Below are 27,819 nucleotides of genomic sequence, written 5' to 3'. Positions count from 1 at the left end.
CGAGGCTGATTTTAGCAACAAATTAGATATGCTGGTTAGTACATAAAGTAGAAATCCAGCTTCCTCCACCCCATGTTCAGCACAGGATATAAATAATTCCTGTGAACATGAGCTCCAGTGTGTTAATTCTATATTCTCTACTCTGTGTGAAACACTGCATGTATCTGCTGAAAGAGAGCAGTTGTTGGAAATATAGAGAACACTGAGATTAATGCTCGATTTTTCATAAAGGGAGTAAAAGACCAACAGCTTTGCCATGTTATCACAGACATATTTCTAATATTATTATTATGAGTGCTGTAATTTAACCTAAGATACTTCATAACGCGCTTGTTACAAGGAATGGACATTGAACAGAAATGAGTTCCGCATGAGGCCTGTGACTGCAGCCATTCCTCATTCTCTGCTTCCTGCCATTTAATCAATTTTTAATTTTTTTTTTCATTGAACCTAGATTATTGTTAAAACCATGAGGCAATCAGCATTGACAATATTACATTTTTCAGCCATCAGTATCCACAGATGACTGAAAAATGATTAAAAACAAAGATGAAAAGGAGATCACCTCACGTGTTTGCATGTCAGGCATACACACGAAGCTGAATCAGACCACTGGTCCATCACGGTCAGTCTTGTCTACTCAGACTGGCAACAATTCTCCAGGGTCTCAGGTAGAGATCTTTTACATCACCTATGACCTGGTGCTTTCAACTGGAGATGCTGGGGATTGAATCTGGGACTTTCCAATTGTACAGCAGATTTTCTATTACTGACCCATAGTCCCTCTCCTACATCAATATGTATGGCATTAAAATGAAGCAGACCACCCTCTGCTTTACATTAATACAGTAAAAAACAACTATTAGTAGATGGGTAGGCAACTTCTGACCCTCCTCTGTCCAGTTCTTTTGTGTCTTCACTGTGCCAGGAGGCAGACTGCTGACCCACATAACCAGATGTATGATAAATGTCACATTGCCTATAAAATTTACAGATGACAAAAAGGACCAGGCAGATAAGCCCTTAAAAAGGTAGTCTCCTGTGCAAGCACCAGTCATTTCCAACTCTGGGGTAACATCGCATCATGACGTTTTCACTGCAGACTTTTTACAGTGTGGTTTGCCATTGCCTTCCCCAGTCATCTACAATTTCCCCCGGAGAGCAATGCGCACGCGCTAAGACTCGGACGCCTCGTCCCCACTCTCCCTAAGAAAACAAAGATACAAGCTGTAAAAGAACGTAATTAAAAGCGGGAGTCATCGAAACTGGCTGCGAGACGTCTAACATAAGGAGGAGCAGAGTGAAAAGATAAGTGGCTTAAAGATAAGCAAGCTTAAATAAGCAATAATATCAAAGAAAAGGAGGGGAGGTTGAGGAAGCTGAGATAACATGGCGGTCACTGTGAAAAGCCTCTCAGAGCAATTAGCACAGTTCCAGGCTTTAATGCTTGAATCTCAAGCTAAAGTACATTCAACGTTGGCTGATTTAACAACACAGATGCAGAGCTTAGGCACAGAACTTAAGACAGTCGCTGGCATTGCGACAGAGGCAAAGGCTCTTTCACTGCAAAATAAAGGGGAAATTGACCTTTTGAAAAAACAATCCACAGAACTTTCAGACCGAAGCAGGAGGAAGAATGTTATCTTCTTTGGCATTTCAGAAGAAGTTAAGTCTTGCGATTTAGAGCAAACACTGGTGGATTTGTTATTAGACCAGGGCATGGAGATACAACTAGAAGAAGTAGAACGTGCTCACAGACTACAAACAAGAAGGCAGGGCGGGGCGCCCCGCCCAGTTATAATGAAACTAGCAAGAGAGAAACTGCAGCAAAGGGTTCTCAAAACACTTAAAAAAGCCAAAGACTTAACTTTTAAAGGCAGAAAAGTTTATGTGAAAGAAGACTTTTGTAAAGAAACATTACACCAAAGGTCTCAAATGAAACCCTATGCACAGAAACTTAATCAAAGCGGCATTAAATTTAGCTGGGCATATCCAGCGTCTTTAGTTATCTACCAGGAGGGAAGAAGACTTTGTGCACGGCACCCTGAAGAGGCACGGGAGCTATTAAAGACATTGGGAGCAGATGAGAGGAGCAGTGAACCAATGCCTATGGAGGAACCTCACCAACCCCAGTCACAGGAGCAGGACCCAGAAGAAGGAACATCCACTCGATCGGAGAAAAGGATAAGACTGTCTTGAGACTGAGACATATTAAGGGAAGTATCCAAATAAAAACAAAATGGTTAAATAAGTAGTAACATAACCCGGGAGGGGGGGGAGTGCGCTTGCTCAAGGTGTAGAGAAGGGATGAGTGATCATCCTCAGTCTATGGCTCTACACAAAGGGGGGGGGGAGAGATGAGGAAGGGGAGGGAAGAGGTATTTGGGAATGGGAAGGGGTACAAAAGTAAACTAGGTATTCAGCCAGGGGTACAAAAGAATGGTAGTTTTCGATCTAAATATGGATAAAACATTAAGGATGCTGACACTGAATGTCAATGGCTTGGGATCAGACTTAAAGAGATACAAGCTCTCTAGATTCCTTAAACAACAGAATATAGACATAGTTTGGCTCCAGGAAACTCATAAATCTAAAAGAGATAAAAGACCCTTGATTAGTGACCCAAATTGGGAAATTTTGGCAGAGGCACGGGGATCAAATAAAGCAAGGGGGGTAGCAATCCTAACTCATAAAAGGTATGATATAAGAACAATAGAGGTGATAAGAGATGCTGAAGGGAGATTTGTCATGGTTAAGTGTTTGATTGAAAATAGGTTAACATCATTGATAAATATATATGCTCCAAATACAGGACAGAAAACCTTTTTATTAAAAGTTCTAAAAAAAGCTAGTAAATTTATTGAAGGGGAGGTGATATTAGCGGGGGACTTTAATAAGGATGTTAATAAGGATAAAATAATAAATTGGAGACAATGGAACTTTATTGAAGTATATAAAGCTCTTAAATTGGTACCTGAACCCACATACTTCTCAGGGAGATATAAAACGACTTCATGTTTAGATTATGTATTAATTAATAGAACATGCAATTGGGAAATTAAAAAAGTTATTACCCACCCAATATGGATATCGGATCATGCCCCGATAAGTGTAGAATTTAAAACAACACATAAGCAAACCAAAAGAATATGGAGATACAATAATATGGTTATGGCTAAGGATAAGGATAAAAAACATATTATGGAACAAACGAAGCTATTCTTTCAAGAGAATAGAGGTACAGTGGGAACAAATATCTTATGGGACGCAGCTAAGGCGGTGATCAGAGGACAATGTATTATGAAAGAAAAGGAGATAAAGAAAAAATGGTATGCAGACAGAGAAGGCAGGCTTCAAGAATTAGGTAAACTGCAAAAAGACCAAGCTCAGAAGTTTTGCCCCATTAGACACAAGTTAATTAGGGATTTACAGAAAAAACTAGATGATCTAGACTCTATGGCATTATGGAGGAAACAGGTCATGGTAAAAAATGAATACCAGAGAAATACTCTTAACTCAGCTAAGAGACTAGCAAATTTTCTAAAAAATAAGAAACAAAGGCAAAGTGTGAGAAGTATCAGAGTGGATAAAAAGCTAACACAGAATTCAGAGGAAATAAAAGCAGCATTTGAGACTTTTTATAAAGACTTATATGGAGAAAAAGGAGTGAAAGATTTTGAAGAAGAGATAGGAGTAAGGCTGACAGATACAGAGCAGAGAGGATTAGAGGACAATATAACAAGACAAGAGATTGAAAGAGTGATAGATAGTTTAAAGGTAGGAAAATCTCCTGGACTGGATGGATTCTCAGCAGAATTTTATAAGGAAATGAGAGAAATATTAGTACCAGAATTGCAAGAAGTATTTAATATTATACTTAAAGGGGGCATAGCTCCAGACACATGGAGAAAGGCAGAAATCACAGTGATTTTAAAACCCCAAAAGGATCCTCAAGAAGTAGGATCATACAGACCAATTAGCCTATTGAATCAGGATTATAAAATTTTTGCCAAAGTAATGGCCAATAGGCTTAAAAATATTATACAAAAAGTTATAAAAGAAGACCAATATGGTTTTGTAGAAGGTAGGAACATTGCACATCCAATCCGAAACATAATAAATGTTTTGAGCCATAACAAGTCCGGGAAATTGGCGTTATTGAAGTTAGATGTTTATAAAGCCTTTGATACATTGTCACATAATTTTTTGTGGACAGTTATGGATAAATATGGGATAAGTCAATCAACAATAAGGGTATTTAAGGAGATATATAGAGAAGGTACAGCTGTAGTTAGACTTAATGGAGAACACACGGCACAATTTGCAATCCAGAGGGGAGTTAGGCAGGGATGCCCGATCTCCCCCTTTTTCTTCATAATGGCAATGGAACAGTTAGCCCAACGTCTCAGAAACTCGGGGAGAATTGAAGGATGTCATTTAGGCAAGGAAGAAATTAAGTTGAACTTGTTTGCAGATGATCTGATTATAGTCACAGTTAATCCAAAAGAAGCAGTAAAGGAGATACAGATTATATTAGAGGACTTTGAATCAAACTCAGGACTAAAAATTAATATGGCAAAATCAGAAATAATGTACATTAATGTAAAAAAAGAGGAAAGGAAAGAGATTCATGAACGAACGGGGATAGGACTAGGGGTCAAGAAAATCAGATATTTAGGAATAGACTTAGTCAAAAATGTTAAAAAGTTGGTAGAAAAGAATTATAACAGAATATGGAGTACGATAGTAAAAGATATGAAGAGATGGGGCAAGAAGATGTTAAACATAACAACCAAGATTAATATAGCGAAAATGTTTTGGACCTCGAAACTATTGTACTTATTCCAAACGATACCTTTAGAAATTAAAAAACAAAAACTCGATAGCTGGAACGCGAAAATAAAAGAATGGATATTCGGTAGCAAAAAAAGTAGAGTTTCAAGGCATTTCATATATGCGCATAATACAAACATGGGTTGGGGGGCCCCAGATCTGAGGAGTTATTATGAGTCATTTCAATTAAAAGCATTAATGGAAATAGGAGAGGAAAGGGAGAGGAAGTGGGTAAGAGTAGAGAATGAGGCAAATAATGGAATAGGGAATTTAGGGGTTTTCACTGGACGCAAGATCAAAGTTAACATATTAGAAACAGGACCGAGGAAAACAGCACTAGTGATTTGGAGAAAATGGCAATTAAAATGGTTAAAGGGAACATCTAAACAAACCCCATTAGAGGCCTTGGATGAAAAGAATGACGATAAAGGATGGTGGAGATTACTCAGTAAAAAAGGGTATAACAAGCTACAAGATATGTTAGTTGGGCAGACACTCAAACCATTGCAAACGCTATACGATGAAATAGGTAGGAAATATTGGCTGAAAATAACAGGATTATATAACAGAATTAGGAAGACAATAGAAGACAGATTGGTGACTGAAGGAGAACCAATGGAGGAGTTGTTAAAAGGGATGATAAAAACAAAGAAAGGGACAGTAGGAAAATGGAAAATGACGACGGATAAGGAGGAGATAAAAAATTTAGTTAAAAAAAATGGAGCTCTGAAACTAACTTAGCAGATAATGTATTTGACAGTCTCAAGAAAGGTATACATCAGCTCAAAACGCATAAATTTAGAGAACTGGAGTTAAAGTTCCTCATAAAATGGTACAGAACACCAGCAACATTAGCCAATATGTTCCAGGGTTTGAATTCTAACTGTTGGCACTGTGGAAAGAAAAAAGGATGGTATTCCCACATGTGGTGGGAATGCTCAGAAGTTAAACTCTTTTGGGAAAAGGTAATAGAGCATATCCATAACTTTTTTGCTATAAGACCAACGATAGATCTAGATTTAATGTTCGGGAGCATATTAAATAAATACGGAATCAATAAAGAAGGGCTGGATCTATTCAAAGCAATGGTGCTAGCTGGTAAGGCTGTAATAGCCTTTGGCTGGAAGGATAAAACCAAATGGACGGAGCAAAACTGGCATAATTATTTATTTGAATATGTTCAGTCGGACATTATAGCCATGCTTAATCGTGATGAACAATGGGGGTCAAAAACAAAAAGGATAAAGGAGAAATGGTATCCATATTTAAAGTGGTCACTAGAAGGTCAACGGCGGGACATTCGGTGGAAGCTTCTTAATTTGTGCCCCTGGCTAGAAAGTTGAGCACGCAAGGGAGGGAGGGAGGGATTAGGGAAGAAAAATAGATTGATGAATGTGATAGGAAATCAAATCCTATGTACTAAAACATTCTCATCCCTATCGTCAGGGCAGGAAAAGCTCGGAAGTGACAAGAATATGAAGGTGAAAGAGAAAATGGACTTAATAAGGCCTAGAAGGAGAAGACTAAAGAACGACGGTACTACTTGGAAGCAAGAAGACCTCAATATGGACTGATATAAGTACATTTAAACTAAAAGGACCGAGCAAGAATACCTTGTAAAGGGAGATAGAGATTCAGATGTATACTCTGTATGAGAAAAAGGATAAGCTCAATGTAAATGACTAAAACAATAAATATATTCACATATAAAAAAAATCTACAATTTCCCCCCAGCAAGCTGGGTACTCATTTTACTGACCTTGGAGGGATGGAAGGCTGAGTCAACCTCAAGCCAGCTACCTGAGCCCAGCATCCTCCGGGATCGAACTCAGGTCGTGAGGAGAACTTAGGCCTGCAGTACTGCAGCTTTACCACTGTGCACCACCTTAGTGTTAAATATGGTGACTTCATAATTATGCATATTTCAAGGTAAGAACCATATAGTATGTATCCAAAGTAATAACTTTGCTACATGAGGTTTTACAGGACTGAACGCAATGGAAAATTTGCCAAATACATTTATGGTTATTAATTAACTGAAGGCATTCTGGAATCCATGTCCTGGTAAGTTGTTAATAGTTCTAAGGTGTAGAACTACATAGCAGAAGTATATCCATCACTAACCATTAGTTAAGATGGAGGCTGTCACCATGGGGATGGTTGTCAATAGCCCATGTTTGTGCATGTGATACTCAGAGATTTGGGAGATATGTGTGGCTCTTTACAAGTGTGAAGCTCTTTACAACTGTTCCCCCAGTGTAGCACCCACCCTATGTTCCAGGAAAGTGGGTAAAGCCATTGCCTAGCAAGGCTTGTGGTTGGCCGGTAGTTTCCACCTTGAAACAGCTGCCACCACAGAGAATGGAGGACAGGCAAACTGTGAGCTTCTCTGAGATGTGGGCCTCAGGCTGGTGATGAAAGTAAAGGGCAGAGGGGCTTCTGCATCTTCACAGTGTCTGCACTCTCATCCTGGGCAGCAGCCAAAAGAAGAGCAATCTGGCCACAGAAAAGAGAGAATACAACCACCACCATCAGAACAGCTATCCAGGAAATGAGCAAACTAGCCATAGTGGAGTGGTGCCATTTTTACCACAACAAGCATCCTTTTCTCCAGGTGTCTTGGAAATCCTGCTCTCTTTATCTGAACTGCTGTGCCTCACACTAAGAACAACTCATGCTCAGAAATGTGGCCATAGCTATATATCTAATAACAATAGCTATTAATGTATGGGTGGGTTTGATGGCACACTGAGCATACCAGGCACACAAGGTATACACAGAACTTATTGTGTGTGTGTTTGTTTGGTGGCATACATGGCATTCTGTAGTCGTGTGGCTCTTTGGGCTGATAGTAATTGTGAATGCGGATCTCCACAAGCTGCATAGTGAGCACTACTGACCAAAATACATCAGACAGAAACAGGTGGACCAGGTGACTTCCATGGAGGTATATACTACTGTGTCATTAAATGGTACAGGCCACTGAAAGCAAAACACTAGGGGAGTCACCATATCTTGGACTGTAGGGCACATGCTTTGCCTGAAGAAAAGGCTGAACTACATGTGACCGTTTTACATGCTGGGCTGAATTCAGATCAGGCACCAGGGGAGGAGGGGCTCATCCCTGCCATATGGCTTTCCTACGTTGAAATGGCCCCATGGGCACTTTTAGTCCCATTGTGTGGCTGTATATGCAGAAGCCCCATCTTCCCAGGTGTCACAGTCTTGATATGAATCAGGCCATTTGCACTTGGGAAGAGTTTTTTTTCCCCCTAAGTCACATCTAGTTTGAGTCTCAGTCCCTAGCATCTCCAGCAAATGGATCTCAGATGGCAGGTGCTGCCCGAGATCCTAGAGAGCCTCTGCCAGTCACAGTAGCCCATGCTGAGCTAATTGGAACTCTGGATCTCACTCAACAGGCAGTTTAATATGCCCAAGAAGGTTCACTGCACTTATAATTCAGGCTTTTAAAAAGGTTCGCTACAAAAATTTGCTATCACGTGGAGGCTATTCATGCTCTCTTGCAAAGATGCCTGATTGCTGGAAATATTTCATGAACAAGAACTGGTCTAAAATATTCCTAAGGAAATCTGTAATGAAAAATTCCCTCAAGTTCAAGGCCAGCAAAGCTACTCACACTAGAATAATTTAGAAAGTCCACAAATTAATTGAAACTCTCAACTGGACTCCTTACCACTTGACTACAGAATTTTCCTTTGCTGGCTGGGCTGTCAGCTACTCTTGAAGATCATGCAGTGCTCAATCAATTACTTCACTATGACCTTTCTTTCTGAATTTTTTAAAAGAAATAAATGCATTTGATGCTAACGTCACATGCACAAGAGGCTTATATACATCGCCCCTTATGCATCTTAAGCAATAGAAGCTTGGCCATTCATGAAGGCAGAACAAAAATCTCACCTTTCTTTTACAGCTTCTGAAAGACAATTTTACTTACACTCAGCAGGTAACACCAAAGCTTTTTGCCTGCTCCCGGCTTGCTGCTGAGTGGAAGACACTGGAAGCTGAATGAGAAGCATTCACTGCTGTGCTGCAGGATTTTAATTTACTTAAATTTTGGTCTATGAAAGCATTTCCATTTTATCCATCTACATTTTATTGAATTTTTAAAACACAGTATAAAGTTCACTGCCATTAAACTCTGACTTATTGTATCCATTCTTAGGTTCCTTGTAAAGAACATGAAACACTATGCATTTAGAGTAATTTTCTTCCTTTTGATTCCACCATAATGAAAGATATAAATACCATGCCTATTATGTATTTATTCTTTTGCTGTTTGACAGGCATGCACGAAGGCCCAGATCACGAAGCTGCAACTGAGTCCCAAGAAGAACGAGGATGCCCATAAAAGGTGGTTGTTCCAGGAATACAAAATTCCTATGAACTCATGAGATTGCTACTAACAAGGCCAGCGACATACACTTCTAAAAGGCCACAGGTTAGACACTATGGAACATTTCCTCTATAATGGAGGCATTTTCCTTTGATGCAAAAAGTCTTCTCCCTTTGCTGCGAAATGCTCTTCCATTAGTGCAAGGCTCCTTGTAGTGTTGGCCATAGGCACAGACAGCTTTAAAAGGGGATTAGACAGATTCATACCTGAGGGAAGGTTCTCAGAAACTAAGCAGGGCTGGTACCTGGAAGGGAGACCACCAAGGAAGACTGCAGAGGAAAACTAGGGCACCTCTGCTTCTCACTTGCCTGGAAACCCTGTTGATGGGAGTCACCATAAGTTTGCTGTCACTTAGGGTGGAAAAATTTGTTTGATAACAGCTTCATATGAGATTCAGAGTGGAGGGCGGGAAATAAATCCAATATCTTCTTCTTCTTCATGTAGTTGATGTTGCTCCTTTGGTGTAGAGCCAGTTTGGTGTAGTGGTTAAGTGCATGCACTCTTATCTGGGAGCACCAGGTTTGATTTCCCACTCCTCCACATGCACCTGCTGGAATGGCCTTGGGTTAGCCATAGCTCTAGCAGAGGTTGTCCTTGAAAGGGCAGCCGCTGTCAGAGCCCTCTCAGCCCCACCCACCTCACAGGGTATTTGTTGTGGCGGGAGAAGATATAGGAGATTGTAAGCCGCTCTGAGTCTCTGATTCAGAGAGAAGGGCGAGGTATAAATCTGCAATTCTTCTTCTTCTTCTTGTAAGCCTAGCCATGTCTGTTCTTGAGCCCTCCTGTTTTAGCACAGTTGTATCTTTCAGAATCATCAGAAGTATACAAAGTCCTAAGTATTTCATGATGCTTTTCTAAAAACAGCTGATTTGCAGTGTCATCCTTAGAAGATCTACTAAGAATCCTGCTCAGGAGCCTACTCAGTGGGGCCTACCCCCAGGAAGGTATTATGATTGCGCTGCTAGTTCATTTAGCACCTCTGTTCACCTCTGCATAGGACAAGAGCTGGCGCAAAGAACAGAAAATCTACCCCAAAGGGAACAGTCAGTGTAAAACAACACAAAAATAAGAAAAATATTACTGAGATACAATTCAGAGCATAATATAATAGATATTGCTGCTTGCCTTTAATGTCTCTGGAGAAATGCTCATGTACTCCTTGGTATATGAAGAAAGCCAGGGCATTTACAATGCAATCTATGCAGAGGTACTCCAGATTGGCATAACTTCAACAGAGTAACTGTGCAGTGTCAGTCCCACTAGTGGATTCTGTTGGATTCTGTATCTGTTCTGTATGTTTTTTTTGCAATGTTCTAAAGTTCCAGTCATTATAGGGTTAACACTGTGCCTGATTCCCTACTGTCTGCATGACCTAGGAACAAGATACTGACTGCTGTCAATCAAGGTCTGGAAGAGGGAAAACCTGTTTTGTTTGTTTGGTCAGTTAGTCAGGTGACTTCCTTTAGTCAGGCAGAGAGGTCAAGAAGAAGGGGTAAGTATTCTCCATTAAGCATGTGGTCGTCTAGTGTTAGGATGTAGTTCTTTAGTGTTTGTTATTTTCACCTCCCAGTACCCTTTCTCTGTAGTAATAAATGTTTTTTTGCTTTCAAGTTAAATGCCTCTGAATGATTATTTGATCCAGCGATCCATCGAACTGTTTGAGATAAAGAAACAGAATTTCAAACAGAATTCCCTACAGATTCAAGACCACAAGTACAATGGGAAGGATTCTTCACCTTCATTAATCCAGTCTGTCCATTGGGAGCCAAAACTAGTTTGGAACAAAGTGCTTGAATATGTAGGCAGGCAGGAGAATCCCATTAAATCAAAATAAAATTATTTTTTGCATAGGCATGTAACAGGGGTCAATGAGAGCAGGTGAGGAAAAGATGCATAATTCTGAACATTAATATTTAAAGGCAAATTATAGAATTTGGACTCCCAAAATAATAAAGAGGTGCAAAATGAGCAGCTGTAAGACAATTAGAGGCGAAACACTTGGCTTCAAAAGAAATAATGTGTTCTGGGCATAGTACAGGGGAAAGATTCTGGTGCCTTCCTCTCCAATTGCTGCAGGCAATTAGCTGCTTTTAAATATTCTAGGATTAAAGTTATTTTTGCTGCATCGTCCACCCCCTTCCCCCTGAAAAGCATCTGTTTCTATCAGGAGGAGACTTACTCTCTCATATGTCTCAGCTTGGTTGCCGCCATGGTGCTGTTGAGAGCTCTCGATCCCCCGGGCCCCAGTGGAGTCACACTGGTGACAGTCCCAGAACCTACAAATCAATGTGCAGACACACTACCTTATTCACCTTGCTTGCTTCAGCATTACAACAGTTCCAAAAGTGCTAGTCAAGGGCAGTCAGGAATGGGAAGGCAATTTACCTTTGTCACAAGAAAATGCAGCACTCACTCAACGATAAATTAGTGCATTAAATACACATTAGGGTAACTTGGTTCAGAGGGTACAGGAAACACAATAATGATTTTAATTCAATGGCATGCACAATGAGGGAGGGGCTTTCATGTGGGAAAATCCTGTGGCATTCAGTATAGTGCATAAATAGGGTTGCCAGAGATGAGCTAACAAAAAAGAAATACCCCGTGAAAACTAATTATAATTCATGTCTTATTATAAGTAATAAATACAAGTTATATAACGTGTTTTGGTGCAATAATTTCTGGTATATAGGCTGAAAGTTCCAATACATATAAGGATTTGTTAAACAATAATTTCTAGTATTCATGTACTAGAATACTCAACTAAGACTGCTACAGAAATTCAAAGTTTATCCCATTGATTTCAAAAAGGACTGGTACAAGTCTGCCAGCACAATGTAGCAGGAATGAATTTCTAAGCAATACCAGTTTTGATGAAAGCGAAAACCTGAAACAGTTTTTACAAGCTGGCCCTCTGTCACTTGGAGTCGCATGGAATCTCTACAGTTCCTCTGAAAGTACCATATTTGCTGGCGTATAAGTCGACTGGGCGTATAAGACGACCCCCCAACATTTCCATTCAAAATATAGAGTATCTTTTTGAATTCCTTGCCGGCAGGATCCAAACAGGGCGACGAGAGCAGCAGCTCCCCCGCCTGGCCGCGCGGGCAAAAGAAAGCAGCCATTGGCTTTGCATGAGGCGCTGTCGCTAGGGAGGCAGCTCGGCGAGGCGGCTTCCGCTGGAGAAGGGTCTGTTCCACAGAGGCACCGGGTTGCTTTCCCGACCTCTTCCCTCCATGCATCAGGCGTTCAGCCAGCCCGAGCACCCCCGTCTTGACCGCCACGGAGAGGCACAGGTCGGCGGCTTCTCGCCTCGCAGCCCGGGATCTGCTCTAACGCGTGGGCGGGTTTCTACGTCTCCGAGTTAGAGCCGTTCTTCGGACCTTCGGATTCCCCTTCTTCGCTCCCTCCCTCCCTCAGTCTCCGCCCTGCCTGACCCCATTCCCCCGTTTGCTGGGAAAGGGGCCGCGCTGAAGAAGCCCGGCAACACCTGTCCCTGCCTCGCTACGGCTGTTCATCTGATGGCGTCTCACCACGGATCCTAGACCTGGCTGCCACTGCACCCGGTGTATAAGACGACTCCCCCACTTGGAGGCATGTTTTTCTGGGCAAAAAAGTCGTCTTGTACGCCGGCAAATACGGTAGTATGTTTAAACTGAATGACAGAATGGCACTTTTGCACTTTACTGGGACCGGTTGCCAGATATTGATTTCAATGTCTATATAAATTTGTAATGGAACCATCAGTGTTAGTACTGTGTGAATACTAGAAATGATTAACGAATCCTTATATGTATTGAAACTTACAGTCTTAGTCCCAGAAATTACTGCACCATGATTTGTTGTATAACTTGTATTATATAAGATATGAATTATAATTATTAAAGTTTTCATGGGGTATTTCTTCATTTTTTAAAAATAGGTTTGCCAGTTCTGTGCTGGGAAACCCCTAGAGATTTTGGAGGTGAAGTTTGTAGAAGGTGCGGTTTGGGGAGGGAAGGGACCTCAGTAAGGTCTAATGCCATATAGTCCGCCCTTCAAAGCAGCCATTTTCTCCTGGGAAACTGATTACTATTGCCTGGAATCATTTGTAATAGCGTAAGATCTACAGATCCCACTAGGAGGTTGGTAACTCTATGCATAAAGATAAACTAATTTGGATATGACCTCATCTCTCTCTTTCTCTCCTTGCTTTTTTCAAGATCGCTATAACAAGCTGTACCTTCACAACAATTTCTTTTATTTGGGGGATAAAACTGTATACTGAATCTGCCAAAATGATGTGATCTGACAAGAATCTTCAGATCATGTAGGCCAGTTGCATGCTGGGCCCCTCCCCTCCCCTCCCCAACCCCCCCTCCCAGCTCCACCCCCAAAGTCTCCAGATATTTTTCCAACAGAAACCTGGCAACCCAAGATGTAGGCCAGTTGCATATGGGGCATAAAATCATGACCCTGTTGTGGAAGCAACAGCAAGTGGAATGGAGGCACATAAGGACATCTGCATGTCCCATTGCTCACTAACTGCCAAGGGTGGAATTCTAGCAAGCTCCTTTGCATATTAGGCCACACACACCCCTGATGTAGCCCATCCTCCAAGAGCTTACAAAAAAGAGCCTTGTAAGCTCTTAGAAGATTGGCTACATCAGGGGAGCTCCTGCTAGAATTCCACCCTTGCAAACTGCTCACAAACTGCTGCCCTATTCAATCCCTCCTCCATAAGCACACTACCGTAACACAAATCTTACCAGCTTCATCATGGCCCAGCAACCCTCCCTTCCCCCAACAGCTGATCTGCAGCTGCTCAGCTGCTTGGAAAATGACCGAGGGGAAAAGGAACTCTCCAGCAGAAGAGGAAAATGCCCCCTGAAGGGACTGAAGTAAGGAAAATAGCACTGATGTGTGCAGGGCCATCCATACAACATCTAAAGGCACTTTGACTGCAAACTTTCCCAAAAAATTGTATTCAACCAGGTCTGGGAAAGACTGCAGCAAAATGTAGTAGGGGGACAAAGAACCAGGATGGATAGATGGACAACATCATATGGATGTTCCTGAAAACAGCACTGCAGTAAGCAAGAAGAAGATATTGGATTTATATCCCACCTTCGACTCCGAAGAGTCTCAGAGCAGCTCACAATCTCCCTTACCTTCCTCCCCCACCACAGACACCCTGTGAGGTGGGTGGGGCTGGAGAGGACTCTCACAGCAGCTGCCCTTTATAACTATGGCTGACCCAAGGCCATGGCTTTATAACTATGGCTGACCCAAGGCCATGCCAGCAGCTGCAAGTGGAGGAGTGGGGAATCAAACCCGGTTCTCCCAGATAAGAGTCCGCACACTTAACCCATACACCAAACTGGCTCTCCAAGGTGTAACAAAGGTGAAGCAAAACATCAGTCTAGAAACACATCTGGTCATATTTATATTGTAACACATATCAAAAAATTTTTTTAAAAAAATCTGTATAAATCTCATCACACGGTCTACTAAGAGACCAAAGTCTCCTTGTTTATTAGAAGTCTTACCCTGAGATAGTGACAGAAATAAGTCAACATGTAAAGAACCCTGAAGACCGAGAAAACTTTGCCAAGCTGTGAGCAACTATAAGTGCCCTGTAACAAACTACATCATTCACTTACATATACAACATTTTCTCAAGCTTCACAAGAGTTATCTTCCCATTTCCCAGTATGGGAGGAATTTAGTCCTGCAACATGCAATGTGAGGAGTCTTGTGGAATTCAGTGGCTGGAATCCCAAATTATTTGCACAACTGTGCCACTGTGAACAACTCTGGTTAATTAAAATAGGATAATACAGAGTTGTCAGTAAAGGCATTTGTACTGCATTTCTAATTTTGCTGCTGAATGCAAATTACTTAATTTTGACATGTTTTCCTATGAGAGAAATTGGAACAGTGATTAATTACTTGCCTTTCTTTAGCTACGGTCTTGCACTTCATGGTTTTATTCCCCAGAATTTAATAACACCTATCTACAAATGATTTCAGGTTTTTATCTATTGCTAAGAGGTTTTTTAAAAGGGAAAACCATATCCCCCAAATATGTGAGTAGTGCTAGGTTCAAACTTTTTAATCTTCAAGGATAGTTGACGCTAAGCCAGTTCAACATTATGAACCATGTTCAACATTAAAACCAATTTCTTCAGGTCAGCAGCCACCATGTTGTGATCCATTGACCATGGGCCAGCCTTTTTTTTTTGAGGAGGGGGTTTCCAGAAGAAAGTTACTGATGAATGGATTCTATCTACAGGTCTTATGTTATCTTATTGAGTTATATAAAATTATAAACTGAGAGGATTTTAATGTCCTACCATTTTTGAATTACCTTTCTGGTACTTTAAGAGTGTGTAACTTAAAAACACTTGACAAAGGATGCCCTTGTTCTGCCCTGTCTAAATTTTTTTTAAAAAACACCACAGTGTACTGGGGAAAATCCATTGATACCTCATGGCATGGAAAACACAGTAATGCATATTCACTGGTAAAATGCTTCCCCACCCCACACTCGCCCATACTGAAAGGAGAGTACTGATCTCCCCATCTTTGGTGAATGATCTATCATTTTAATTATGTACAAGTGACTTTCAGATAGTAGTATTTTTAACTAAAAGTCACAAAAGAAACAACAGTTTTTAATCTTTGTTATTGTACTTCAATTGTTAAATGAGAAAATATATTTGTGAGGTACATCATAATGTAAGTAGTTTGCATATTGTTGTTTTAGCAATGTTCCAAATATTTTTATTGTTGCAATACTTCAGCTTCTTGTAAGCTAAGATTTTGTTATTAAAGACATCTTTCTAGGCTTTCCTGGGGATTCAGGCTACATAACCAATTTTCACTTTCCTTTGCCTTCATGCACACTGTTGGCCAAACTTGTTCTCAGATGCAACAATATCTCCCTCTGTAGTAAATTTAGGAATTGTTTAATTGAGAAGGAGATTCTGGGTTGCAGCTTATTAAGTTAAATGAAAGGACAGTGGATTAAACTTAAATAAATAATATAAATAAATAAATAAATTTTATTTTTATATCCCGCCCTCCCCCACCAAAAGGCGGGCTCAGGGCGGCTCACAGACATGACTACGTCATGATTCAATAAATTTTTGATTATGGTTGAACTTTTTAATATTAATTGTACCACATGTTTTTTTAAGGGGGAGGTAGGACTCAAAGGAGGCATCTATTTAACAGTTCTTTGAAATAAAAGGATATTGGAGCTTTTGCAAATTTAAAACAATTGTACCCAGCTTTCTCTTGATACAAATTTTTACCATGACCCCAAATAAATTTTACCAGAGAGGCTTTGTTGCTGGGAAAGATCTAAACAGATGGGGAAAGATAACACTTCTATCAGCCTTTTTCTGTCATTATACACCATACAGAAGCATCAGAACACAAGACTGGGTATGGAATCACCCAGATTACTGATTACCTGAATACCTTTCTGTATACTTAATGGAAAAAATGTTTCAAAATATCTTTAGAGAAATAGCCAAATCCAATGGAAGTAGCATTCATAGTGCCCAGTGTTTTGATGCTTGCTCTACTGTAAGGGCTGCTGTGACACCACAACTGGAAGGCCCATGACCACATGAGTGTTTGGCAGGTGAGCTTTTCAGGCTACATACAAATTGATGCAATGTGCTGTGACCACAGATCTCCCTCTCACTGGCTTGAAATGCTATGGTTTGAAGTTAGGGATTCCAGAAAAGACAGTGGGTGCATTTACACAAACTAAATAATATGCTTTGCAACTGGATGTTTAATGTGTAAGAATTAGGTTGCCAGGTCCAACACAGGAAATACCTGGGGGTGGAGCCAGGAGACTTTCTCATTCCCTAAACAAATAAGCAAACAAACAACAGTGCTGTTCTCCTGAATAGTCTTCATTTCCTCACCTTCAAAGGCTTCCCCATTGCCATTCTAATTGTTGTTTCCACAGAAAACTTTTACAGGAATAATGTCCAGCTACACCATAGATTGAATTTAGTTGTACTGGTATGTTAAGGTGTCTTCATTGGAGGCATGGCAGGTAGAACTGTGAGACTTCTCTCTGATGAAAACCCATGCATAAATTGCCAACTTTGCTTTACTGACCTAAGGAGACAGATACCTGCTTATCTTGATGAGTATAGCAGAGTTCTGCTTGAAGACTCTTGGTAACAACAACATATTTCTGCTCCGTTCTAAATATTTCATCAGTCTCCAGTATATGTAAATGGAATTACAGAAATAGTTTTTGCCAATGCCTTCAAAACAGCACCAATTTGTGTAAAATTATACTATCACTGAGCAATTATGTGGCTCTAGAATGGAAGGTCTTCATTGTGCATGGCTTACACGATCTGCTTGCAAAATCACTTCTGAAAACATTTATCCAAAAAATTAGATCAGACAAGAGAAGCTTCTAGGTAATGCATGACATCTAATTGTTGCATAACTTGAGGCACTATGGAAGACATAACAGTCACAATTTGCCATTCTTTATAGTCACATTGCATTGTGTTGCAACTTGCTATCAGTAAATGTTTAATGAACATTTGCATTCATTAATGTTAATGAACTCAATACTGAAAATCCACTCTAAGTACATTATTTTATTTCCCCTGTACCAAATGTAACGTTACAGTTATATGAAGGTGTTCCTTGAAGCTATTTAATATATTCCAATGGAAAATTTAAGGGGGGGATAGGGTTTCTACCACTAGAAAATCGCTGCTTTAAAATACAGCACCTCAGATTTCACACCAACGTGATACCATAAACTATGATACTACACATCATTTCAGGCTGACAGTGAGTACTGAACTACAAAGAGGGGTAACTGGCTTCCAGTCTGCTATGGAACTCACTGGGTGACATTCGGCCAATCATTCCCCTTCAAGGCAGACAACCTCACCCACTTGTGAGGGTAACACGGGGTCAAGGGACTATGTACACCACCTTGGGCTCCATTGAGGGAGGGTAGTTTTGACAAAAAAGCAAATAGTATTGAAGAAAAAGCAAATACTAAACATGGTAATCAACCAGTTGTAATATTGCAGGTGGCCCTTATTTTCATTGGTGGTTTCCACATGTAGGGGGGCTTGTTGGTTTGGCTTCAGATAAAGTGCAGTAGCAATGGAGAGTCCACCAGTGGCCACTTTCGGGCCATAAAGGCTTTTCAATGAACAAAAATTGGCACTAGGATATCATCATATTGATATACCACTGTAACAATAAGTGTAACAGATTCTATACATTCCAGTTTTCATTTTTTTTTTAAGGCTTGCCCCTTCCATTGGGAAGATATGCCTCTTATCTATGCAGGGGAAGAGGGTAGAGACTGTTTTTAAACATGAAAGGTGTGAATTCAAAGATCTAGTTAAACCTATTGTTTCAATGGTATATTGATACAATGGTATTTTAGCGACAATATTTTTTAAAAATAAATAAGCCCTCACTGGAGGTATGTGTGAAATGGCAGCTGTAGGATCAGCATCAGGAGGAAAAAAATAATTTTCCTATTAACAAGGCAGTCATGCAGGCTTTACTGTGATCTCTCACAAAACTTCAGAGTAAATAGCATGAAAGGAAAAAGAAAGCATCAACACTGTGGTAATAGTTCAACAATCTATAAAAAAAAAGTAAAGAAGTACTTTTCTCCCTTTCTCACAATACGAGAACTCGTGGACATGCAATGAAATTGCTGAGCAGTCGGGTTAGAACTGATAAAAGGAAGTACTTCTTCACCCAAAGGGTGATTAGCACGTGCAATTCACTGCCACAGGAGGTGGCGGCAGCTACAAGCATAGACAGCTTCAAGAGGGGTTTGGATAAGCATATGGAGCAGAGGTTCATCAGTGACTACTAACCACACTATATTGTTGGAACTCTCTGTCCGCGGCAGTGATACTCTGTATTCTTGGTGCTTGGAGGGGACACAGTGGAAGGGCTTCTAGCCCCAGTGGTGGACCTCCTGATGCCACTTGGTTCTTTTGGCCACTGTGTGACAGAGTGTTGGACTGGATGGGCCATTGTCTTGATCCAACATGGCTTCTCTTATGTTCTTATAATTTAAACCAGGGCTTTTTTAAAAAGAAAAAGCCCAGCAAGAACTCGTTTGCATATTAGGCCACACCCCCTCTCACCAAGCCAGCCGGAACTGTGTTCCTATGCATTCCTGCTCCAAAAAAGCCCTGATTTAAACTATGATTGCTAGCATGTCCAGGGAAAATGAAACTTACACTAGCTATGCATATGGACAGCTAAATATCACAGAGAGCTATTTAGGGGTTAAGTCTAGCACAGGGGTCCCCAACCCCCGGTCTGTGGACCGGTTCCCGTTAGCAACTGGACCGTGAGTTGTATAATTATTTCATTACATATTGCAATGTAGTAATAATAATAATAATAAGACATTAGATTTATATCCTGCCTTCCACTCCAAATTTCAGAGCAGCTCACAATCTCTTTTATCTTCCTCCCCCACAACAGACACCCTGTGAGATGGGTGGGGCTGAGAGAGCTCTCTCCAGAAGCTGCCCTTTCAAGGACAGCTCTGTAAGAGCTATGGCTGGCCCAAGGTCATTCCAGCAGCTGCAAGTGGAGGAATGGGAAATCAAACCTGGTTCCCCCAGGTAAGAGTCTGCACACTTCACCACCACATCAAAATAAAGTGCACAATTGTATCGTCCCAAAACCATTGCCCCCCTCCCCCAATCTGTGGAAAAATTGTTTTCCACAAAACCGGTCCCTGGTGCTAAAAAGGTTGGTCTAGCACATGGTTAAATCCTCAGATATTATAAATTTATCTAGAGTGAGATATAGTATGTTGAAAGAGAGTGATGTCTCCTACCTAATCCCAAATGAATTCAAAATAAATTAATTTTAATGCTGTTCTTTTCACTGCAACATGTGTTAATATCCATTGGAATCAATTGAGTATGACCTTAATGTACTAAGAGATAAATGGCCAACTTTCATTTTAATCAAGTTTTTCCTAGATGTGTGACTTCAATTATTCTTTTTCTGGCTTTTTAAAAATGTTGCCATATCATTGGAAGACTACAATGGCCTTCCGAAAGTGATTATAAATGCTCCAGTAAAAGATGCTGCCTTTTAATCTCTCTTTATGCCGTCTGAAAATCAAATATATATGCTGATCAGTGTGATGTTTTTGTAGACTCAGAAAATTTCTTTAAAACCCAGTTTACAAAAGCTTTGCTTATTTGGAAGCAAGGACCATTGCAATCAGCAAGACTTAATTCTAAGCAAAGAGTGCAAAAGGACAGCAGCACAAGCCCCAGTTGTTTTTACTGGGTCTTACCACTGACTCAGGGCATTCAAGATCAGATAACCAGCCCATTCTTTCTTGTGCTTTGAATAAATAGTCCCAGCATGGCTCTCAGGAATCAGGCTGCCTGCCCTGGATGGTGCAGTGCTTGTGCCTTCCCAGAAGGTGAGAAACCTGGAGGTAGTTCTGGATGCCTCACTCTCTATGGAGGCCTAGTTCACCACTAATGGACAACTAATGCCCTACCTCTCCCCTCAGGACCTGGCTACAGTGACCCATGCAATGGTCACTTCCAGACTTGATTAATCTAGCTCGTTCTACATGGGCTTGCCCTTGTGGCTGATCTGGAAATTTGAACTGGTGCAAAATGCAGCGGCGCACCTGTTGATGGTGTTGCCTTTGTGGCGCACATTCAGCCAGCATTCCACCAATTGCACTGGCTACCCATTGAGTACTAGATCCACTTCAAGGTACTGGTATTAACCACTTCAAGGTACTGGTACAAGGGTCAAGAAGCAATTGTCAGAATGGGATATGGGACAACTGATTGGTTTAGAATAGGAAAAGGAGTTCGACAAGGATGTATATTGTCACCCTACTTATTTAATTTATATGCAGAGTACATCATGTGGAATGCTGGTCTGGATGAAGCACAAGCCGGAATTAAGAGTGCCGGGAAAAACAGCAACAACCTCAGATATGCAGATGACATCACTCTAATGGCAGATTAACCCTTAAAGCGTTGCACGACCTGGGACCGGCATACCTGAGGGACCGCCTTTCCCTATATGTGCCCTGGAAGTTCTTGCACTCTGTGGAACAAGATCTTCTGATTATACTTGACCCAAAGGACATCTGCTTAGCCTCAACCAGGGCCCGGCTTTTTCTGCCTTGGTGCCAACCTGGTGGAATATGCTCTTGCCAGAAATCAGGGCCCTGTGGGATTTACTACTGTTTCGCAGGGCCTGTAAAATCAAGCTGTTCCACCTGGCCTTTGGTTGAGGCAGCCAAGCATCCAAAAAAGATCTTAGCCCCCACCCCTCCCCTTTGCTGACGCTGTTGATACTGAAGTACCATCTTATGTAGCCCAGTTTAGGAAGTTGGAGACCAATGATCTCAGTCGGAAACCTTGTATTTCATAAATTTATACTGTTTTACTGGGTTTTATATTGTTATTTATATTGATTTTTATCTTTGTGTTGTGATTCACCCTGAGCCCACCTGCGGGGAGGGCGGAATGTAAATTTGAATAATAAATAAAATATATAATGATAAATTACATCAAATCTATGGTCTATGTAGTGTAGTAGTACTGTTGGCAACCTATGTTCATGGTCTCAAGTAGCAGCCTTTTTTAATTCCACATCTTGGCATCAACAAAGAGAGGCTCCTAGGGCCTGAACCTGCAATGTCCTATGAAGTTGGTGCTAGTGTTGAAGATTCCGCTTCAGACATTTTCCCCTTAGCAACCCAAAAGAGTAGGGTGGCAGGACCAATCCGCCTCTCCAGATACTGAGGCCAAAATCAACACAGTACAATGGTGGTGGTGGTCACAGCTGACTTATGGTGACCCCATAGGATTTCCCCAGCAAGAGACAAGCAGAAGTGATTTGCCATTGTCTGCCTCTGCATAGCAAACCTGGACTTCTTTGGTGGTCTCCCAGCCAAGCACTTGCACTAACTTTGTAGTTCAAGAGCCAGTTTGGTGTAGTGGTTAAGTGTGTGGACTCTTATCTAGGAGAACCGGGTTTGATTCCCCACTCCTCCACTTGCACCTGCTGGAATGGCCTTGGGTTAGCCATAGCCCTGGCAGAGGTTGTCCTTGAAAGGGCAGCTGCTGTAAGAGCTCTCTTAGCCCCACCCACCTCACAGGGTGTCTGTTGTGGGGGAGGAAGGTAAAGGAGATTGTAAGCCGCTCTGAGACTCTTCGGAGTGGAGGGCAGGATATAAATCCAATATCTTCTTCTTCAAAAAAAAAAAAAAAGACAAAATATAAGTTTGGAGATCCAGCTTCTCTCTGGCTGTATTCTGAAAGCACAAAAAAAGCCAAGACAGGAAAAAGCCTCCACAGTTCTCCTTCCTCCTTCCCTAGCATACAGTTGGGGAATTAACAGCTTCTTGATTAGGCCCAGCTGTGGTTTGTTGTGACATACAAACTGCAGCAAACAAAATTACAATCTGTTCCTTCACTTATAAACAAGGATACCAAACAAGGGTTCAGTCATGGCTTGATATTCTGGTACGCAGGCAAGAGAAAAGCAAGAGGCCTTCTATTTAAAAAATAAACAAAACTTTATTTGTAAAAAACCCCAAAGACTATAGAGTCTGGCCACCAGAACAACCCACAAATTGTCTAGAAGCAGAAACTCTTTAAGTTCCCGGGAACACCTGAAGACAAGAACGGGAGGTGGAAGAGGGTGAATGAATCTATAAAGTTTGTTCTCAGGGCTTTTTTTCTGGAAAAAGAGGTGCTGGAACTCTCAAGAGGTTCCAGAACTCTACTCTACCACATTCCCCCAGGGGGAAAAAAGCCCTGCTCATAATGAAAAGTGGTTTGTTTGTCACATGTGAAAGAGCCTGTGTCTTAACAGAAGATACGTGTGCTTAACTACTAAATAAATTGAACCTGAAAAAATCTGTGAAATGCACTGGAAATTTTCTAAGTAACACTAATATTATATCGTAGCAATTTTGTGCTCAGTATTTTGTCTGGTATTGTATTGGATCTCATTACATATTTTTATTTATATAGCCCCTTATAATTTGGAGACAATATTCTTGCTATCTTCATCTGCAGATCACATAACATTAAAGTTTTGTCAGGGGAGTTTATTCATAAGCCACCACCTTCTTTACTGCAATTTCTCACATCTCTATGAAGTACAGAAGGAAATTCAATGAAATATTCATTAAATTCTTAAATAGATCTTTCAAGCTGGCTGACCTCTGCTTTTACTCCTGTCCCCATATATGCAATATTTTTGAATGGCTTAGAATGATGACATTTTGAGAAATCTAGACTGCAGTTTTCATTGCTTCAAGCAGATGATGTCATTTCCAAGCTGCAATACAGTAGCAAATTACAAGCTGATAAATAAGACATGAGCTCATTAATAAGGATGGGCACAAACCGCACTTTTGAAGTTCATTTTGTGGTTTGTGGCTGAACCGTGAATTAAACCATGAACCTACATGAATAGATATGTTAATTTGCAAACTGAACCCATTCGTATAGTTCATGAGCCATTTAAAGTTTAAACCCCTGCTTTCTGCTTCCCGCAAAAGTGAGCCGTCATGAGTCAATATGAATTGTGTCAAAATTTATGGTAGTTAATCGTGGTTCTCCAGTTCACAAACTTTTGATTATGAACCCTGAACAGGCCAAAATTAGTGACAAACTTTAGTTCATCATCTTGTTCGTGCCAACTCATGAAGCTACCTTCTACCAGGTTAGGCCACCAGTCCATCTAATTCAGCATTCTCTTTTGACTGGTAGCATCCCTCCATAGTCTCAGACAGAGGGTCCTTCCTGACACCTTCTGACTGAGCCCCTTCAACAGAATGTATGAGAAATTCTACCTCATACTTTCAGCTCCAAAAACAAATGCTCTGCTACTGCCCCTTTCTGTAAACAGCAGAGGACAGATAGAAAATTAAATAACATGTTCAGGCCTACGTTGGAAAGAATGTATCATCTCACCTAAAGAGCCTGTATTTAGGATGCTCTCCATATACCTGATCATTGCCTCAGTATCGCTGTCCTGTAAGCAAAACAAAAAGATTTGAATTTCAATAGACTTTGACACTACAAACAGTGTTCTTTGTTACAATTTAGCAGCTAAACAAAGAAAATAAAGGTTCAAACAGCAAACACAATTGCTTAAACTATCAACAAGAATACAACAATACAAGAATCAATGACCTTTCTGCTTTAGCTCTCTGTTTCTTGACACTAACCTCAAGCAAGTTCACAGATTGGGTAATATCCATTTCTGTTGTCAATCCTCAAATCAGAGAGACTGTTCAAGACAATATTCCTGGATATCCTTGCTGGTGATCAGAGTCTTATGTGCAATATGAATTCATAATCAGTTTTGTAGCCATTTATGCTGGAACTATCAAAATATCCTGCAGCAATCTGCTGAAATAAATTTGCTTCCACATGAGCTGCTCCATTTGGAATTGCCATAATTTGCCCCATGAGGAATCTAGGCAATGCCACTGGAAACTCCATTCTAGTGTTTTCTATGTTGCCTTGAGTTTTTTCCCCATACTTGCTTTAAGGTATGTGTTCTTTTTAACTTAAAATGTAATTGCAGTTGTTTTATACACACTGCTTGTACAGAGGATTCAAATGTTGCCCTGTTAAACCTATCACATTTTCCCCCATTTCAATTCCACACACAACAAAATGTGGAAAAGAAAACTGTCAGCAGCACAGCTTAAGGTGGTTAAGTGTAACTGAGAGGCAAGTAGAACTGACCCGCACATGAGCTAGGAAATGGGATTTTTGCCCATTAAATGCCAGTAAATGCATGTTTTGGGCTGAGGAAAGGCAGTAACCCTACTAGATGTCAGGTAATAGGGAAGAGGGGGAGAGTAGATTTTTAAATATACATTTGGAAGCAATCAGATGTTAGAATGTAAGAAAACAGAAACTCTTTTTCAAGACAGTCAACAACATAAGAGTGAAAGAGGAGGAGTATGGAGCATTATTTAGGGAAGGTAGGTGGGCAATAATCCCTCTCCACCTATGTTTAGAATACATGAGATTATTCTTCAAAGTACCTATAAATGTTTATTAGAAGGAATAAAAATTGACCTCAACATGCGTTTATAAAATATCCTTTTTCTTTTTTTGCAGGTTCACTGAAATTATACAGGAGCCAGTCTCTGAAATGGGCATTGAATCTTGCCCAGCCTTCCCCTCAAAGTGATGCCCCTTGGGGTTCATGTTAGACTTTGCACTTCTGCTTTTTAAACAAGCCCTGCTATGCCAGGAAAGCCAGGAAAATGCCAGTAGCTCATTCTCTCTCCCAAGGAGCTACTATAGGTTTTTTTAAAATCTTCTTCAAAAGAAAACAAAAAAAAGAGTGATCCAGTATACCGTGCCCCAAATTTTGTTGGTCTTTAAGGTTTCACTGGATTCTTGCTCTTTTCTACTATTAAAAAAGGAGTAGCTCATGCTCTAGACAATTCCACAATCCAGCTTGCTCATGTCCTTACAGATAGATGCAGCTGCCCAGAGGTCCCAAAAAAGAACCATATATATTACTGTTAACTACCTTATTTTTTCTGGGATACATGGGTTGGAAACCATAAATAATGGAATCAAACCATGAAATACATAACCAAATCAAATCAAAACAAGTGTACACAATACTTACTCTAATCCAGGCAAGCCCGATCTTTTCAGATCATGGAAGTGAAGCAAAGGCAGCCCTGGTTAGTACTTGGATGAGAGACCACCACGGAAGTCTAGGGTTGCTATGCAGAGGCAGGGAATGGCAAACCACCTCTGAACATCTCTTGCCATGAAAACCTTATGGGGTCACCATAAATCAGCTGCAATTTAACAGCAACAACACCTTTATAAAGGATAGCCAGAAGTGGATTATTGGGAACATTCCAGTCTAGACTTTGTGCAGATTTCTGAGAGACTGAAACATTTGTTCGAGTTTTTAATTGCAATCCATAGGACTTCAAAGTGCTTATATTTAGCTGGATTGTGCCCCATCTGTTTTGATGTTTAACATTACTTGCAGTGTCTGCATCTTTAATATCAATTAATCCCAAAATATCTTAAAATCATGCTGAGCTGAAGGGAAATGGGATCAGCTAATGAAACGAAAGCTATTTCAAGGCTTGCTGTATGGAATTGATAACAGGGGCGGGGAGGATTATGGGGGGGTGAAAGAGCCTTGTGTTTGTTTTCACCAACTCAGGATCCATTTTATTTTTAGAAAGAGCATATCTGCATACTTAAATTAAAACTAAAACACTGGATAAATTCAACAGATGGTTCTGCCTTGTGATTCCTTAATATATGATTCATACACAGACAGATACTCTGAAGAATTCGGTATAAAAGTCAACACTTCCTTTTGTAGAATCTCTATTTATTGGAACAAGTGTTGTGTAGAAGCTCCCAATGGACTGTACCATTAGATTAGTGAACAGGCTTGCAGTTCCCTGGTCCTTGCTCTTTTAATTACATTTTTGTTTTCAATTGCTCCTATCAAGCTTCACACCCAAATTGGCTGTTATCAATCACAGTCAAGGCCAAAACAAAAAGGTATACTTTACTGGGGCTGGAAATTCATGGGCTGCCATCCTGTGTTGTGTGTGCATTACCATGTTGTAGTTATTTACATCATTTTGTGATTTATGGCACCATACGTGTGTGATGGGAGCGTGGAGAACATGTTAAGTCCGTTGGTAGTTACTTGGGCCCTAGCAATAACCATATTTAGTGCCTTCTACAGTCACATAATCTACTGCATTCCAGTTATAAGGTGGTCAGCAGCTTCTGTCACCTGCATATAGTTAATATGGTTTTCTTTTCACCAGTATTATTCTGCTGTTAACCCTTTACAAACACCTGATTTTAATCACAAATACTGAAAACTACTAGACACTCCAGAATTATATATTTTAAATTAATCCATGGGCTTTTCAACTGAGGAAAATGAAGGCTGAAACTTGATGGTGGGGGACTGAGTTTCAGAAAAATAGGATCAAAAGTGCTGATGTAAGGGAACAGAGAAGAGAGTGCCTTGTTTTATTGACATGGAGCTATACATTAATGTACCAGAGTATTCTCTCTTTGCCTTGTATAGCTGCCTCATCCATTAATGACAACAGAATGTATGTGTGTGTACTGTGGAAGAAAACAAAACAGGAGGAAAAAAGAATAGAATAACATTCTGACAGAGCTGTCAATAAAACAGCTTCCATTCCCTCCAGCCCTAATTTTTCTTGTCACAGAAATGTAAACCGCTGACATGACAGTATGTCACTCTGCCCAAACCTGACTGCCAATACTGAGTTTTCTCCTCATTTTTAAGATTTGTTTACAGCAGATGCCTTCTAATGCTCTGAATACTAGCAAGATTAAGCAAAAACTATTGATTGACCTCCACAGACAGAATTCTGGATCTGTTGGAAAGGGCGGGAATACAAGAAAGACTGTTGAAAGGAAGGAATCAATTTCCAGTATACAACAGAGAGTTTTCAAGAGGTTTGTGCGGTCAGAAGTCTAAAATTT

At 40.6% G+C, this 27,819-nt stretch overlaps 1 protein-coding gene across 1 annotated transcript in view; it reads right to left on the bottom strand.

Moving 5' to 3' along the window:
- Positions 1 to 27,819, bottom strand: part of NEK11 (NIMA related kinase 11) — a 146,642-nt gene that overhangs the window by 6,429 nt on the left and 112,394 nt on the right. Inside the window, exons 14-15 of the mRNA XM_060248876.1 lie at positions 24,253 to 24,313; positions 11,430 to 11,526 (exon numbers count right to left, since the gene is read on the bottom strand). Coding sequence (XP_060104859.1) covers positions 11,430 to 11,526; positions 24,253 to 24,313 — 158 coding nt within the window. The remainder of the gene's footprint in view (positions 1 to 11,429; positions 11,527 to 24,252; positions 24,314 to 27,819) is intronic.

Source organism: Heteronotia binoei, chromosome 10 (genome assembly GCF_032191835.1).
Source record: "Heteronotia binoei isolate CCM8104 ecotype False Entrance Well chromosome 10, APGP_CSIRO_Hbin_v1, whole genome shotgun sequence".
Classification (NCBI taxonomy): domain Eukaryota; kingdom Metazoa; phylum Chordata; class Lepidosauria; order Squamata; family Gekkonidae; genus Heteronotia; species Heteronotia binoei.
This window is presented reverse-complemented; position numbering and strand designations above follow the sequence as displayed.